This window comes from Molossus molossus, unplaced genomic scaffold (assembly GCF_014108415.1).
Source record: "Molossus molossus isolate mMolMol1 unplaced genomic scaffold, mMolMol1.p scaffold_m16_p_18, whole genome shotgun sequence".
Classification (NCBI taxonomy): domain Eukaryota; kingdom Metazoa; phylum Chordata; class Mammalia; order Chiroptera; family Molossidae; genus Molossus; species Molossus molossus.
Window position 1 is genome coordinate 57411488 of NW_023425353.1, and position 15806 is coordinate 57427293.

The 15806-nt window shown below is 48.6% G+C and overlaps 1 protein-coding gene across 1 annotated transcript in view; it reads right to left on the minus strand.

Moving 5' to 3' along the window:
- Positions 1-15806, minus strand: part of SCN10A (sodium voltage-gated channel alpha subunit 10) — an 80771-nt gene that overhangs the window by 41674 nt on the left and 23291 nt on the right. The window contains exons 8-12 of the mRNA XM_036266500.1: positions 13828-13969; positions 13483-13680; positions 12623-12793; positions 8156-8449; positions 5733-5844 (exon numbers count right to left, since the gene is read on the minus strand). Coding sequence (XP_036122393.1) covers positions 5733-5844; positions 8156-8449; positions 12623-12793; positions 13483-13680; positions 13828-13969 — 917 coding nt within the window. The remainder of the gene's footprint in view (positions 1-5732; positions 5845-8155; positions 8450-12622; positions 12794-13482; positions 13681-13827; positions 13970-15806) is intronic.

Below are 15806 nucleotides of genomic sequence, written 5' to 3' on the forward strand. Positions count from 1 at the left end.
CCACTACCTCCAATCTCCACTTCAACCCTTCTTTTCTCTGATGACTAGTTCCTACTTTCTGAAGTTCCATTAGTCCAGCAACCCCAATCCAGTCTGTCCCCATCCAGTCTTCCAAACCATGGACCCTACACTTTATAACTGTTCATCACCTATATCATGTCTTTACTTCTCAACTTACCTAAGTTAGAGTTCATGTCCACCCTTCTATCTATTCCTTTGCAGACACCTTCAATTCCCTTGCCCTTCCCCCTCATTGTACTTGTCTGGCAGGACCCCGACTCTGAATAAACCCAGTGCCAGACGACTCTGCAGCTGCACCTGACCAGCTACCCTGGGTGGAAAAGGCATACAACTATGTTGACTGGTCCCACTAGGGATTCATGAGCCCCAGCTGGTCACTGCCCAGGAATGCTGCCACGTTTCTCTATTTCAGTCCACTCCTTCAGCCTTGCAGACTACTATTTCCCACTTCCTCCTCTCTCCTCCAACCTCCATCTCCCCCTCTCCACTTCTCTCTCTGGCACTAAAAAGAAGCACAGGAAGTAGTGCTGAGAGAGAAATCTTGCAGAGACGCCATTGTGGCAGGAAGCAGCCTGTCTGTGAGGCAGGACAGGAAGAGACTCAGCCTTGTAAACAGGCCCGACTCTGCTGATCTTGATCATCTAGGGAGAGAGAGAAGCTAAAAGAATCATGCACTTGCTAGCTTGCAACAGGATCATGGTTCCTCCCCCAAAGAGTCTTTTGCAAAAAACAACAACACCAAAAAACAAAACAAAAACAAAACAAAACTATTCCAGAAAGAACTTTCCTCAGTTATTATTATTATATTACTATTATTATTATTATTTTTATCCTCATCTGAGGACTCTTTTATCTTCAGATAGAGTGGGAGGGAGAGAGGGAGGAAGAGAGAAAGAGAGAGAAACATCGATGTAAGAGAGACACATCGAGTGGCTGCCACCCACACGACCCCAGTTGGGGCTGGGGACAAACTGCAACCGAGGTATGTGCCCTTAGTGGAAACCAAACCTGAGATTCTCTGGTCCACAGGCCCACACTCTAACTGCTGAGCCAAACTGGTCAGGGCTCCTCTGTTATTTTTAAAGAGGTGCCCCCCTTCATTAACAGCCAATGTCTCCACTTGTGCATTCTCTCCTGCTAGCCATTTCAAGACTCTATGGAACATTCTCTCTCTTTCCTATACATTCAATCTCTTCCATTCTCACAGATCCTCCCCATTAGCATGTAAATGTCTTTTTTAAAAAGCCACATAAGAAAACCAAAAAAATCTTCCCTCAACTCTACTTACACCATACGGTTATTTTACTGTCTCCTTCTCTTCACAGAAAAACTTCTTGAAAAAGTTGTCTATACATAATATCTCCACTTCCTCATTCTCATTTGTTCTCCAACCCCCTCCAGTGTGGCTTCTGCCTACTCCTCTACTCCACCAATCTTCTCTCGCTCAGTCACCAAAGACACCCTCGTGACTACAGCCCTGGACTTTTTGTGACTTGATCTTACTTCTTGTTTCTATAGCATTGCCTCTTTTGACTTTTCCGTTCTTCTGGAAGGAATTTAGACCCTTGGCTCTGTGTTGTATTCTCTGGGTCTTCTATTTCTAGGCATTCCTTCTTAGCATCCTCTGCTGGCTGCATTTCTTCTGTTCGATCATCACATGTTGTTGTTTCTTAGAACTTAGTCCCAGGCCTTCTTCTCATCTTACCTGATTCCCTCAACATCATCTATCCACTTGCACCATTTCAAAATTATTGTCTGCATTCAACTGATTTCAGTTATATATCTCCGGGTCACTCTCAACTTCCAAGCTCTAGATCTATTTATCAGAAAACCAACTTCCCACAGGACATCTCTACCTGGATGTCTCAGGGGCTCCTGAAACCCAATATACCCCAGACTCAACTCATGATCTTCTCTGCTCATTTGTCCCTAGTGAATCCCCCTGCTCCCCCTAAAGTGTTCCCTTTATGTCATTGCACCAGCAACCCTTCAGCTGCTTATGCCAGAACCACGTGAACCACCATGTCTTGGATCTTATGCCCCTGATCTCAAATCCTCCATTTCCCATCATCCCCCCTGCCACCACTCCAGAGTCCAGGCCCAGCCCTCTCTCCCCTGGTGTCCTCCTAACTGGTTCCCCTGACGACACCCTTCCCCACGTAATCCCATTCTCTACATGCATCCAGGGTAACCTTTATAAAATGCAAATGCAGCTCTTCTGCCTCTAATCCTTGAGTGGCACCTCACTGCTCTTAGGATGAGGTCCAAAATCCTTAATATGGTCTAGGAAATCCTGTGGGTCTGGCCCCAGTCCATCTCTCTAGCCTTATTCCGAGCCTGGCTCTCTATGCTCCACTGCAGCAGGCTTTTTCGTTTCTTCAAGTGTTATGTTCTCTTCTGCTTCAGGGACTTTGCTGTTGTTTCTATCTGGATACGTCACTTTCCCCTGGCTAAGTTGACCGTCTCTCCCTTAGCGCCCTGCACCTCTCCTTAAGACACTCAGCCTCCCAGCAGTAACGTGTGTCGGGTCCTTCTCCCCCACTCAGCTCGAGGGCAGAGACTGGGTGCTCGCTGCTGTGCTCCTGCTTTTGGTCTTTGGGTTTGGACAACTGTCAAGTCTTAGCTTGTATGCCAAGCATAGACGATCCACCTCTCCCTCCTTCAGGGAATGGTCAAGTTCTTATTGGCCTGGGTCAAACTTTCTCAGGCACAATCTCCCACTCCCCAAAGTGGTGGCCTTTGTAAATTCTATCACAGTTCTGACAGCATCAAGCATCCTTCATGGACTGCATGGATATAGAAGATATAATGTTCAACTAGAGAAGATCACAGCTCATCTGCTCTATGCTCAAAATCCCTTTGACCTCTTTGACTTAAGCTGAGGTCACCTTTACACTGATTCTCTTAAAATTGTCTTGTTTCTCGCCCAGCAGGGGTGGCTCAGTGGATTGAGTATTGTCCCATGGACTGAGAGGTCCTGGTTCAATTCCCAGTCAGGGCACATGCCTGGGTTTCGGGCTCAATCCCCAGTAGGGGGCGTGCAGGAGGCAGCTGATCCATGTTTCTCTCTCACATCGATGTCTCTCTCTCTCTCTCCCTTCCTCTCTCTCTCAAAAAATAAAAGTAAATAAAATACTATCTTTAAAAAAATTGTCTTGTTTCTCCTGCCTTTCTGTCTACTCTCACAGTATGTCTGTCCTATCTAAGGATATCTGACAATTCCTGTCATCAGTTCAGGTCATTATAAATTAGTACCACCCCCTCCCCCATATCACCTTTGTGCATCACATTCATTTACCATTTATTCAACAACAATTTGTTGAATACCTACTATGTGCCACACACTTCTCTTCTAGGTACTGAAGATCCAGCTACGAGCCAAACAGATACACCTCTGCCCTTGTGAAATTCATAACCTACTGTATATTTTCACTGTTTCACAGATGAGAACACTGAGGCACAGAGTGGTTGATGGAGCCCCAAGATTGCACAGCTGACCACGAGTGCACAGCCAGGATGCAAAGACAGCCAGGCCCCGGGGCTGTGTTCTTTACTGCCCTCTGCTGCCTCTCACCCAGCTGATACTGCCTCTGTTCTGACCTCAGCCGGCTTGTGCTCAGGAGGCACATTTTGGTCATTCCTTTCTTATTCCTGCAAAATGCATTGCATTTGCAGTTCGTCTGTCTGGGACTCTCCACCCCAGGTCCTCACGAGGCTGATTCCCTTACCTCATTCAGGTTTTTGAGCTCCTTAGGGAGAATAGCCTCCTACAACCACCCCATCTAAAATAGCCCCTTCTGAAACTCCTTATTCTCCTTATCCTTCCCTCCTTAATTATTTTCTTTACTTCTTATCACTGTCTGAATATCTATTTGTGCTCATCATCTGTATACCCCGGGCCCCAGGATGTACATTCCATGGGGGCAGGCTTCTGTCTTGTTGACCACTGAGTCCTCAGCACCTGGAACAATGCCAGCTACATGGCAGGTGCTCAACAAAGTTTTGTTGATGACTGAATACATTAAAAAAAGAGGGAAGGAGGGAGCTTGATAGTTCTGGGAAATAAATGAAAAAGCAAGCTGTTTGTGTTTAACATTTTCTGTTTGATGGCTAAGAGAAAAAAAAATTCCCAGCAACACACCTGGCCAATGAAAAATTATGGGCATAGCAGCACGGTGAAATTCTATGCAGTCATGAAAAATGTTAGGTGCGCAGATGCTCGTACAATGAAAAGTAATTCTTAAGTAATTATCAATAAGGAAAAATAATACACGAGTATACACACACTGTTGTTACTGGAATATGTACATATTTCTCAAAAGACAAACAGGTATGCAAGAAATGTAACTTAAAGGTTTCCCCCCCATAACTGTACACTTCCAGGAGTCAACCTGGGGAGTTTGTTTTGGTCAATTCAATGCCTGCTACAACATTATTATCTGAGGCTGAGTTAGGGTTCTGGGGGCTCAAGGTGGAGGGTTGAGCTGGTCCTTAGTCATTGCCCAGGAACATTTTCCTTGAGTCTTCAAGGTTCCCAGCCTTGAAGATGGGAGGCTGCCCATTCTCTGCATCTCCAGGTTCCCTACTGGCTCTCACTCATTTCCTTCCGTAGTTTCCAAAGGGGCGCGGTCATCTCCCGGCTCCTGGCATACTGGGGCCACGGGGCACTCTCCGAGGCTGCCTCAGGCCTCTCTACCCAGGTACCTTAGCAGCTCATTCTGCTCTACAGTTTCTGTGCCACGTTGGGCATGTGGGTCTCCCTCTAAGGCCTGACGCCTCTGGCTTCACCTAGAAAGTAAGGCAGACATTGGCTCTGTTTTCAAGTCCCTCACATTTTGTTTGTTTGTTTATATTGTCTTCCGTGCTCTCCCCTGCAGTTAGGATTCGGCCCAGGGCTGGGAGGAGAGCTCACAGGGCCTCTTCTCGGGAACATACCTACATCCACGCTCCCTTCTCCAGCCTGGGCATTTTCCATTTGTCCAGGGGAGATAAATAACTGGAAATGACTAAAGCCATATTTTCCACTGAGGCAAAGTAAAGGCTGGATAAGAAGACAGGCCTAGTACTCAGGGGGAGGAGGATGCAGCCAAGCTCGTTGGGAACGTGAGAGTCAGGCAGCCTTGACCTAGTACCACCCCCTTGGCTTGGTGTCAGCCACTGGAACTCAGATGCAGCCCTAGGAGATGGAGTGGATTCCCACTCAACTGATGAAACCCAGAATTAACAAGAATTTAGTTAAACTGACTAATTTATTTAAATTGTTTCCCAAAGATCAGCATAATGGGGGGCTGGAGACAGAAATTAAGTCATAACCATAAAAGTTATAGCCAGGAAAACATCGGGATAATTTTGCCACATTTGAAAATTAAAGTCTGTTCAATTTCTTGCATACCTGAGTGGTAGGTTGGCATGCGCGGTGCCTGCCAGATACCTTCTTAAAACCTAGTTCTGTGGGTACATGTGAAGCAGGTGTTACTTTGAACAAGAGACGGACTCGGGTATTTTATCCATTGGATTCTATCATTTTTGATAAATTATCTACATTTAAAAACCCCCACATTGACTAAGGGTGATGGGCCAAAGGCATAAAAAAGAGGAATGTTTAGGATCCCAAGACACAGGCATGGGTGCCCTTTGACACAGGTTTGGGACATCCCCCTGCTGCCCACATGGGGATTCATGACAGTGACCCTCCAATGAGAAGCACTTACCCTCAAGGACGGAGGTCATGATACTGACCACACTCATCGCCCTTCGGACTCGGAAGGGTTCGTTCAAGTATTCCGCTGATAAGAAAGTCTTCTTTTCTCCTGCTTCAAGCGCCTGCTGGGACACAAACAGAGTCAGGGCACTGCCCCCGCCTGAAGCCCGCAGCGGCGAGGAGAGGCCACTCAGCCTCTCACTGGCCGGTCCGTGCAGCTGTGAGCTGCCCAGTGACGCGTGATCCTCAGCAGTCCTGCTTGGAGAAATGGGCTGCTGCTTGGACTTGCGTAAGAGTTTGAGCATGACAAGCAGGTCACAGAGCTGGGTCAGCCAGAGCCCAGGTGTGCAGCCAACAGAGTGACCTGGGCTCACCTGAGGCTCTGCAAACCCCTGCTCTAGGAGAGGGGCCTGGGCATCAGGGTGGGACAGGTTTCTACCAAAGGACGAAGTGGCAGCAGGCCAGGCAGTCGTTATGAGACGTCCCCTGTGAATGCGTATGACATCCACACAGAACTCCCACTCCGTGAGACACCTCCTGCACCTCCCTTCTCATAGACCCATTTCCCTCCCACATACAACCCGGGTTCTAACTGCACACAATCTCTTTCTTTCTGAGGGAACATCTGTGTGTCAACTGTCCAGTTCTAGTCGTCTGATGCAGTCCTTTGGACGTTTCCCTTTTTGTGCCTTCAATCAGAAGTTCTGACTGGGTTCTGTGCCAGGTCCCTAACTCTAGTCACACACACTCCGGGACGTGGGGGATCTGAGGCTCACAGCGGCTGACTCAGCACCGCACAAACCACTCAGAATCCAAATCTAAAGAGCTCTTACTGGGCACCTACCACAGGTGAAGCTCGTAGGTATACAGTAAGTGCTTCATACAGATAAAGAAAATGTAGAAAGTTTCCAACCATGAGGACTCAACCACAGATGCTAGCTGATACGTTGTCATTTGTCAGACACATGCGTGCAAATGTAGCCTACTTCGAAGCCTTTTTACGAGGGTGACATGGAGGCTTGAAGACTGTAAGGGACTTGCTAAAGGTGACGGTAAGTGATACAGCTGTGATGGAAACCCAGGTTCGTGTGACACAGAAGGGCTTAGAGACTTAATCCTGCACGAGCCAAATTATTTAAGGGAAACGCATCAATGTCGGAATGTCTAGGAAAGTGGTAATCCGGAGTCAACAAGGTTTCTGGAATGAAGCATTTTCTAGAAAGTTAAAGCACCTCCGAGGGGGGCCTGCAGACTGGCTTTGACTTAGGATCTTCTGGTGTTTCCTTGGTTGTCCTTGGAGACCAGTTCTGTGCCTGGGGAGGGTGAGCTGTACACCGGCCTCCCCCTCACCCTCTGGTTCTCGTTGGGGTTGGCCAGTGGGAGGCTCAGTAGGACCAGAGCTGGAGGAGAGAGGAGCCCAGCATCTACCACCTGGCTTCTCCCCTGTGGGGCTGTGGCTTCAGTTCTCCACCTGAGACCACAGTCCTCTCAGGCTGCTTCTCACACAGAGTGGACGCTCTTGCTGGGTCCTGGTCCGGGCCCTGTCCCTCACCCTCCAGCCTCGGCTGCTGGTCACTGGAGACCTCACTGTCCCCGCTGAGTGCCCGGGCCCTGCCCAGCTCTCTGTGACTACTCCGCCACTCTCTGTCCAGTTGCCATCACGGTGGCTCGTCTGCTTCCTGCTGGCGTCCCACCAGGGATGGAGTGGAGGGACTCCGATTTATCCAGGTCAGAAGAGCCGCACAGCGAACTGTTCACAAGTCAGCTGCTCACAGCCGCTGGGTGTCGGCGGCCAGCCAGAGCAGGCAACTGAAAAACCCCAGCAGCGCCGTTCCTGCGGCCGGACAGGGAGCTCGCACGACGGCACGGCCCCCGATCCAGCGCGGAGTCCTCGCTTTGGCCTTACGCGCTGTGGTTTGCTAAGATCGCTGGCTGTTCAGTCACGTTGCCTACGCTGTGCATTTCGGCGGGTTATTGCTTCGCTGAGGAAGGCAAGGGATACTTTGCTTCTGCTAAGATCTGTCCAGGGCACCTCCCAGGATTTCTCTGGGTCCCATTTTCCAAGCCCAGGGGAGTTTGTACAGAGCCACAGGCAGGGGGAGAAACTTCCATGTTTCTCCTGCTTATCCAGGGAGCAAGCAGGCCTATTGCTAAAGCAGTGGTAGTGAGTCGGGACAGAGAAACCCTGAAGAAGATGTGGGATCAGCTGGAAAGTAATCTGTGCAGAGTAAACCAGAAAACCCGCTTGACCTGGGAAAACCCAATCTCTCTCTCTGGGTCGCACTTGCCTTGTCGGTAAAAAGGGGGTAGATGCGAGGTGTTGGGAAGAAAAATATCTAATGGACCCTTCATGGGTGACTCTCAGGGCTTCTTGGCCCACGGTCTCTAAGCTGGAGAGCAGCCCCCAAGAGTCTAGAATGTTCACAAACTCACCGAGCCTTCCGTGAGTCTAGGTCCAAGCTCCCCAGGGGACGATGTGGGGTGTCCATCTTCTCCGTGTCCTGGCCCAGGGTAGGTGGGTTGAGGTAGCGGGCTCCTAGGGAGAGGGCCTTGCTGGCTGGTAGTTCCACCCAGCAGCAGGGAGCTCCGACGGCTGTCGTGGTCTCCAAGAAAGACTGCGTCATCTGTGACCCCATCAGGGAATGAGCCGTCTCCGACAGGGGTCCGGAAGAGGGACACACTGCCATGGCTAGCCCGGCGTCTCCCAGAGGTGAGACCTAGGAAAGACTGGGCATTGACCCAGAGGGGCAGGAAAGGAGGGGGCTGAAAGCTAGTCCTCAGGAAGACCTGGAGCTCAGCACCTCCCTCTGCTCTCTCCCCCTTCCCTGCCCTTATTCTCAGGACCTAGCAGCCAGTGAGGCGCACAGCTCTAACGGGTATTCCAGCGAAACGTGGGGTGAGAATAGGGGAGAATATTCTTGACATAACCTGGGGAAAAAAGCCAAGAGAGATGAGAGATTACAGGGTGCTGAAGATCAGCAGATAGGTCCACCCGGCCACGGACAAGCTTGGGGTTCAGTCGGATGCCCACTGCTTGCCAGCCTTCGGCCACCGGGCTGCTCCACGCGGAGTTGTGACCTAAGCGGACTCGGTTATGCGCGCCAGTTCTGGAACATGCTTCGAAAAGGGTTGTTGAATGACCGAGTGCACTTTATTGCCTGAAAATTAGGTTCTACAATTCATTAGATTCAGACTTTGTGTGCTGCCAAGGAGGAGACAAGAGTTTTGTAATGTAATGAGCTTCCAGGATCCCTTGAGGCAAACTTTGAACAGTCGACAATGGGGAGATTGAAGGGAGAGTTACAGCCTAATTTCCTGGAAGAACAATGACTTTCCTTCAAATCAATAAACATTTCCCATCAAAATCAGCCTCTCAGGAAACCGTGGCTTACAGTCGTCAGAGAAGAGGGGCTAATTCATAGGCCCAGAGTCCCTGGAGAGTTAGGATGCTGGGTTGGCCACGGAGGGAAACTGACCATAACAAGTTACCATTTATGTCCCTAGGTCATATAAAGTATTTCTAAAATCTAAACACTGACTTCCTACCAAACTCTGATCATACTGCTGAAAATTTCCCCCTTCCTTAATTCTGTGGATGAAAAAGGGGCCAGATGCTAACTCCGACACGCTCAGGGGAGGCCTGCATGGTGGCCTCACATACTCAGAGACCTACCGGAACCACAGAAGACGGTCTGAAATGAAAACTTCTTAACAAAAGGTGAGTCATGGCAGGTAGTCGTGTCTGAGGCTGGTATCTTCCTTGACAAAGCTCGATTTTTACCTTAACTGAAACTGTCTATCATCCTTTTACAACTACGATAACATCGTTTTGGAATGTCAGAGTAATTCCCTTTTTCTAGACCCCTCAGGACATAATCTCCCACAAGACCACGAAACCACAAAACCGCTCATCGATACCTTGTTCTCCTGCATACCATCTCTATGTGCTGCTGTAAGTGTTAACTGTCCAGCATCCACCAATGTCTAAGAAGTATGTGTCCTTCATTTTACTTAAAAAAAAATTTTTTTTCTTTATTGATTTTAGAGAGAGTGGAAGGGAGAAGGAGAGAGAGAGAGAAACATCGATGAGAGAGAACATAGATTGGCTGCCTTCTGCCTGCCCCCCACTGGGGATTTGGCCCACAACCTGGGCATGTGCCCTGACAAGGAATCAAACCAGCGACCTCTTGGTGCATCATGGGTCGATGCTCAACCACTGAGCCACACTGGCCAGGCTCATTTTACTTTTTATCTAGTCTTAGAGATTTCCCAACTTTTCTGTCTCCCACCTCCCTAATCTCTCACCCACAGATTTCATGTAACCCCTTTACTTCTTCCCCTTTGATTCTGATGTATAAACCAAGTGGTAAACGGCCATTTTCCAGAGCATTTTCTCAAATCATTGAGATTTTGCTTCCCAGCAATTGTCATCAATTTGGCTCAAATAAACTCATAAAAATTTCCTACAGGTTTGGACATTTTTTTTACGTTGAAAATTCCTTTAATTTACTAAACTACTAACATTGGGGCATCTTGTAAGTTAGACTTTTCATGCTTTTCCCCTTATCCTGCAGAACTGAAGTTTCCTTTTTTGATACTTTGAGCCCAATGCCCTTCAGCAACCATCTTTGCAATCCTGATAATATAAACAGAGCACTCTTTGCCTCGAATATATGTCCAAGGTCTATGGAACTCACAGAAACCCACAAAGCCTTCCCACTTCGGAAGCAAAGGAGCAGAGTCAGTAAATCCTTGTTAGAGATCGAACAATCAAGTTATGTGAATGTGGGCACTAAGTAAACCAGTGAAGAAATTAAGAAGAAAATGTTGGGTCTATATTTGACAGGAGAGCCTCCTTATCCACCAATTAGTATTTCAGAATTAACCTTTTGTGGGCAATGACTTCTGACTTTAAGTATTAGACTTGCCTTAAAATGCATCCAAGCAGGCCAACCGGTTTCCCTGAAACCCTGGCTGTATCTCTCCTAGCTACCCCCAACCATTCTCTCGTTTCTGATGGTAAGACAATGGCTTTGCATAAAAACTGCCTAGAATCTATCTACCACATGAATATATCTGGGGAAAGGGGAAGGGGATGCCTTATTGAATGAACTCCAATTAATAAATTATCATTAAAGAATTACCAAATGGTGCCTTCCTGTCTTTGTTTGTACATTTTCTTCCTTGTGCCTGGAAAATATGCCTCCCCAAACCCTCTCAGCCCTCAATTACTGGAGGATCCCCTAGTCACTATTTACTAGTCATTTCAATCATTCCCTCCCCCAGTGAAGCTTTTCCTGATATACACCCGTCCCTGTAAGAGTGTGCTGTTTTGCTATCTGCCACCTCCTTCTGAATGGAAGTCATTGGGAAAGTCATTGTTTTAGTCATCTTTTTATACCAAGCATCTAGTATTGTTGAATTAACAAGACATAGTTCCTCTTTTATTCCTTTGAAGGTGAGCCTAGCTGGAAAGACAACCACACACACCAAACAATGATTAGAAATCCAGGTGCTGATTTATGTGGGGCTGATGGAATGGGGGAAATTAAAGCCTAATTCAGAGTATCATTGACATTTCCATGGAAGCTGTGATTCATCTGTTCTATGATTGTCAAATCCCCACAGAACCATCTTCTGGACTGTGCCCTGTGCATGCCAGTTGTTGTTCAAGAAGCAGAGCAAAGAATGAAGGACACAATCTCTGATAAATGCTGAAGTATGGATGTCTCTGAGGCCAGTGTGCATGTGAGTGTGTCTGGATACTTATATGCACACATAAGTTTGGGGGTTGTACAGATGGTGTTTAAAAATAGAATATTCTGATGACCACAGAAAAAGAGATTGGGTTGGAACTATTGTCACAAAAGGGGTAGTATCTTATGCCTGTGGAAAGGACATATGTGGGGTACACCAGAGTTTGAAGGGAGAGAGATGTGGTGGGAGGAAGCTTGGTGAGTACAGTGAATCCCAGAGTGGGAGGGAGAGGTTATGGTGTGGGGCAGAATTGCTATAGGATCTGAAGCAAATTACTCAAGTTATTCCTAGACTGGACTGCATCACAGAGATGAGTGCTGGTATCTTCTGTGGCAACAACAGGTGGGTATTTGAGCTACAGAGGCTAAGGCATGAAATCAGAAAGAAGCTTGGAAATGATTTCAGCACCATGGACAAGAACATCCATCCCTGTTCCAGAATTGCAGATCAGTGTGTCAGAAGGAAGCCGACCCTTGATATCCACAGGTCCACAGACACCTCAAAGTTTTCATGCCCAATATGGGTTCATCACTTTTCCTATACACCTGGCTTCTTCCCCCAGTGCTCCTGTCTTAGAATCACCACCCACCTAATTGTCCAATCTTGCAATCTGGAAGTCATTTTCAACTCCTCCCCTTTTCCCACGCCCCACAGTCCCAGTCTTGTTGATCCCACTCCAACCCATCAAAGCCTTTGTAATCCACCTCCTTTTCCCATCCACAATGTCCCTGTCCTGGAAGAGGCCGCAATTTTGGGGGTCTGAAGGACTGAAACCCACTCCTCACCCGAGGATATTTTTTTCCATTTTTTGTACAGATAGAGTGGGAGGGAGAGAGAGGAAGGGAGAGAGGGAGAGAAACATCGACGTGAAGGGACACATCGAGTGGCTGCCACCCGCACGACCAACCAGGGCCGGGGACAAACTGCAACCGAAGTACGTGCCCTTAGCGGGAACCGAACCCGGGTCTCTCCGGACCGCAGGCCAACGCTCTAACCGCTGAGCCAAACTGGCCAGGGCTGAAACCCACTCCTAATGTCTGCCTCCAGCTGTCTTCCTGTTATAAACCTCTTCCCACTTCAACCGACCGTCCATGACAGCTGAAAACGTGGGTCATCTTTCGAGCACAAACCTGAGCCCCTTACCATCCTGCGCTGGTTGTAAGGCTCAGAGTGGGGTGATTTGTTGTCATCTGCGGAGCTCTCTGACACCTTTGGCTTCATTCTGCGCCTTTTCCCACTGGCACTTCTGGAGGCTAAAGGTGATCCATCATGGGAGAGGAGAGAGGCTGTGTCGACCCCCATTGCTACCAGCGCCTGCGGAGAGAGAACAGCAGCTGCAGCCAACAGTATCTGGTTGAGCTTAGCATACATGTGTCCCCCGGAGGTGGGATGGCACAGAGGTGAGGGCGTCTGAAGCAGAGGAGGTCGGGATTAGGACCTAGGTAGTGGCAGGATGGAGACATGGCAGGAAGAGCTACCTCTGAGTCAACTCCCACATTCACACCATGGAGGAGACCCTGTTGATGACCTGCCCAGATACCTTTGACCTGGTTAGTGCACTCCTCTCCAGCTGCTTGAGTACTAGGCTAATGGCTTATAGCTGCAGCACTCTGTGGAAAGTTTCCTTTGACTATACATTTGGCTGGGGCAGGTGTGGGGGTCAAAAGGTGGCCCCCTTGCTTCAAGTTGGTAGGACTGACTCTGTGGTACAAGTCATGCCCCAGGGCTCTGTGAGATCAGGCTGAATGTAGTCTCTAGCTGAGGCCGCTTACTCATTTAACTCTTCCCCTACCCTATCTTGCTTCCTTTCGTCACCTTCTTCCGAGAGCATCCCTCAATAAATCACTTGCCTGACATCTTCACTTGGGGATAGTCCCTGAGGTAAGATGAATCATCCAAAAGTTCTCAAGAATGGCAGCCTTAATCTAAGGGACTGGTCCAGACCTCTGCCTAAGAATATACAGCCTGCAGCAGACGTTATGAAGTTTCCCCCCCTCCCGGACCTCCTGTTCCTTCTGGAGCATCTCGAGGGCCTCCTGGAACTTCTTCTCCTTGGCTTCAATTTCAGCAATCATTGCCTGGTTCTGCTCCTCATATGCCATGGTGACCACAGCCAAAATCAAGTTGACCAAGTAGAAAGATCCCAGGAAGATGACAATCACGAAAAAGACCATATAGATTTTCCCAGAAGCCCTCAGGGTCTGCAGATTCAAGAGAAAGAAGAGAGACATATATCCAGAGTAGATGGGACCCTGGCATCATCAGGTTCCTCCAGGAACAGCATAGCCATGTTGAAGCCGACCCCTTAGCCTTCAACAGAGTCAGTATGTGGACATGCAGATCCATACCTGCTGGTAGAGGCGTTCCCAGGAGTCCTGAGTCATGAGGCGGAAGAGAGAAAGGAAAGCCCAAGTGAAGGAATCAAAGCTGGTGTAGTTAAAATCTGGGTTGCTAGATGTTTTCAGGCAGAAGTAACCTGGAGGGCAGTGGCTGCAGCAAGAACAGAGAGGGTCATCCATTGCACAGCACCCTGCTTATTGGGGGCAAGGCCGCCCGGGGCTGTGGAAAGATTGGCGTTCAAGGCCTGAACCTCCTCTTTGAGTCGGATGACCTTGGACACTTAGTCTCTTTAGGTCTCAGTTCCTCCTGCCCATTAAACAGAGATGTTGTCACTTCAGAGTTTCATGCAGAAGGGAGTGGCCTGGGGAAGGTCAGCAGATTGCTCAGACGTGACCACAGACGGTGACAAGCTCTTTGTAATTCACACCAGGGGAGGGAGAGCCGGTAACAATAACACAGACAGAACCTGAGCCTGTTGGCATCACCTGCAGAATTGTCTATTAAAGAAGTACTCACATCAGCCAAGTTCACTGACCAATTATACATAACAATGAAAGCAACATTTTCCACTTACTGAGCACTTACTGTGTGCCGCTCTCTGCCCTAAATGCTTTACAAATGCTGTAATTTAATTGTCTCCATATCCTGTTTACAGACATGGAAGCTGAGGTTCAGAGAGAGGTCAATTCCTAAAACCACACAGACGCCAATGTCTTTATTCAAAAGTAGCCTATGAAGACTGACCTATGAAGGAAGGTCAAATTGAAGATGAATGCTTGGTGAGCATTGGGTGGGACGGCTGGGGTCCTCTGTCTCTCTCTTTTTAATCCTCACCCAAGGATATTTTTCTATTTAGCTTCAGATAAATAGAGTGAGAGAGAGAGGGGGAGAGAGGGGGAGAGAGAGAGAGAAACATTGACATGAGAGGGACACATTGAGTGGTTGCCTCCCACACGACCCCGGCCAGGGCTGGGGACGAACTGCAACTGAGGTACATGCCCTTGACTGGAATCGAACCCGTGACTCATTGGTCCGTGGGCTGATGCTTTAACCACTGAGCAAAACTGGCCAGGGAAGAGTCTTCTGTCTTTTAATAAGGGGGAAAGTTGATGTCAAGAAATGTCCCCAAGCTCAGGGCATTTGAGGTTCTGTCATCTACCCTCGAGGGGCGACCTGATGAAGGGAAGAGTGATGCCGCGTTGGTGTTCTGGATTTTACTGCTCTAGGGTTCGCCTGCCAATGCCAGCCTCTGGGGCTCTCCTTATTTCAGACATCCATGTGAACACTGAGCCCGGGCTCCACACACTTCACCAGGGTCCTGGCAACTTGATTATAATCAATCCCAATCGTATCTCCAACCTTGGTTCCCAGATATTGTAGATTCACATTTATAGACAGCCTCTTGGTTTGCTCTCCCAAGGAGCTAGTCCACCCATCACCTGGAGGTTTGCCAGTGAACTCTGATTTCTCAGCCTTATTTCTATGCCGTCCGTAGCACCCCACGGTCGCTGCTGCACCTCGAGGGCTAAGTGCCCTGTGAACTACGAGACTGTGTGCAAAGCCTCTTGCATGGCGCCTCCAGCATAGCAACTGTGATATATAAAATGCAAATTAAAAGTCCTGCTGCTTTTAACCTGAAGCTACCGGAAGGATGAGCTGGAATAATGTATGTGAAAGAATGCTGAAAACCATCCAGCGTTTCCCAGGGTGTGTTTTCCACCTTGACACCCGGGCTCTCCTGCCACAGGGCCACTGGTCAGCGCGGGCCTTCGCCCAGGGCTCTGCTTCTCTGAAGCCCAGCACAGGGCCCAGGTTTTGTCTTCGTGACATGCCCCTCAGGGCTCACTCCGCCGTTGTCCTGAGCTGGCCTCTACTCACCGTCCCAGCCCTATCCTATAGATGGCATGAACTCCCATTGCCATGGGTCCCGCCCCGCCTGCTACTCTCATTTGTTATGTGTCTGGCCTCTGTAAGAATTTCAAAGTCT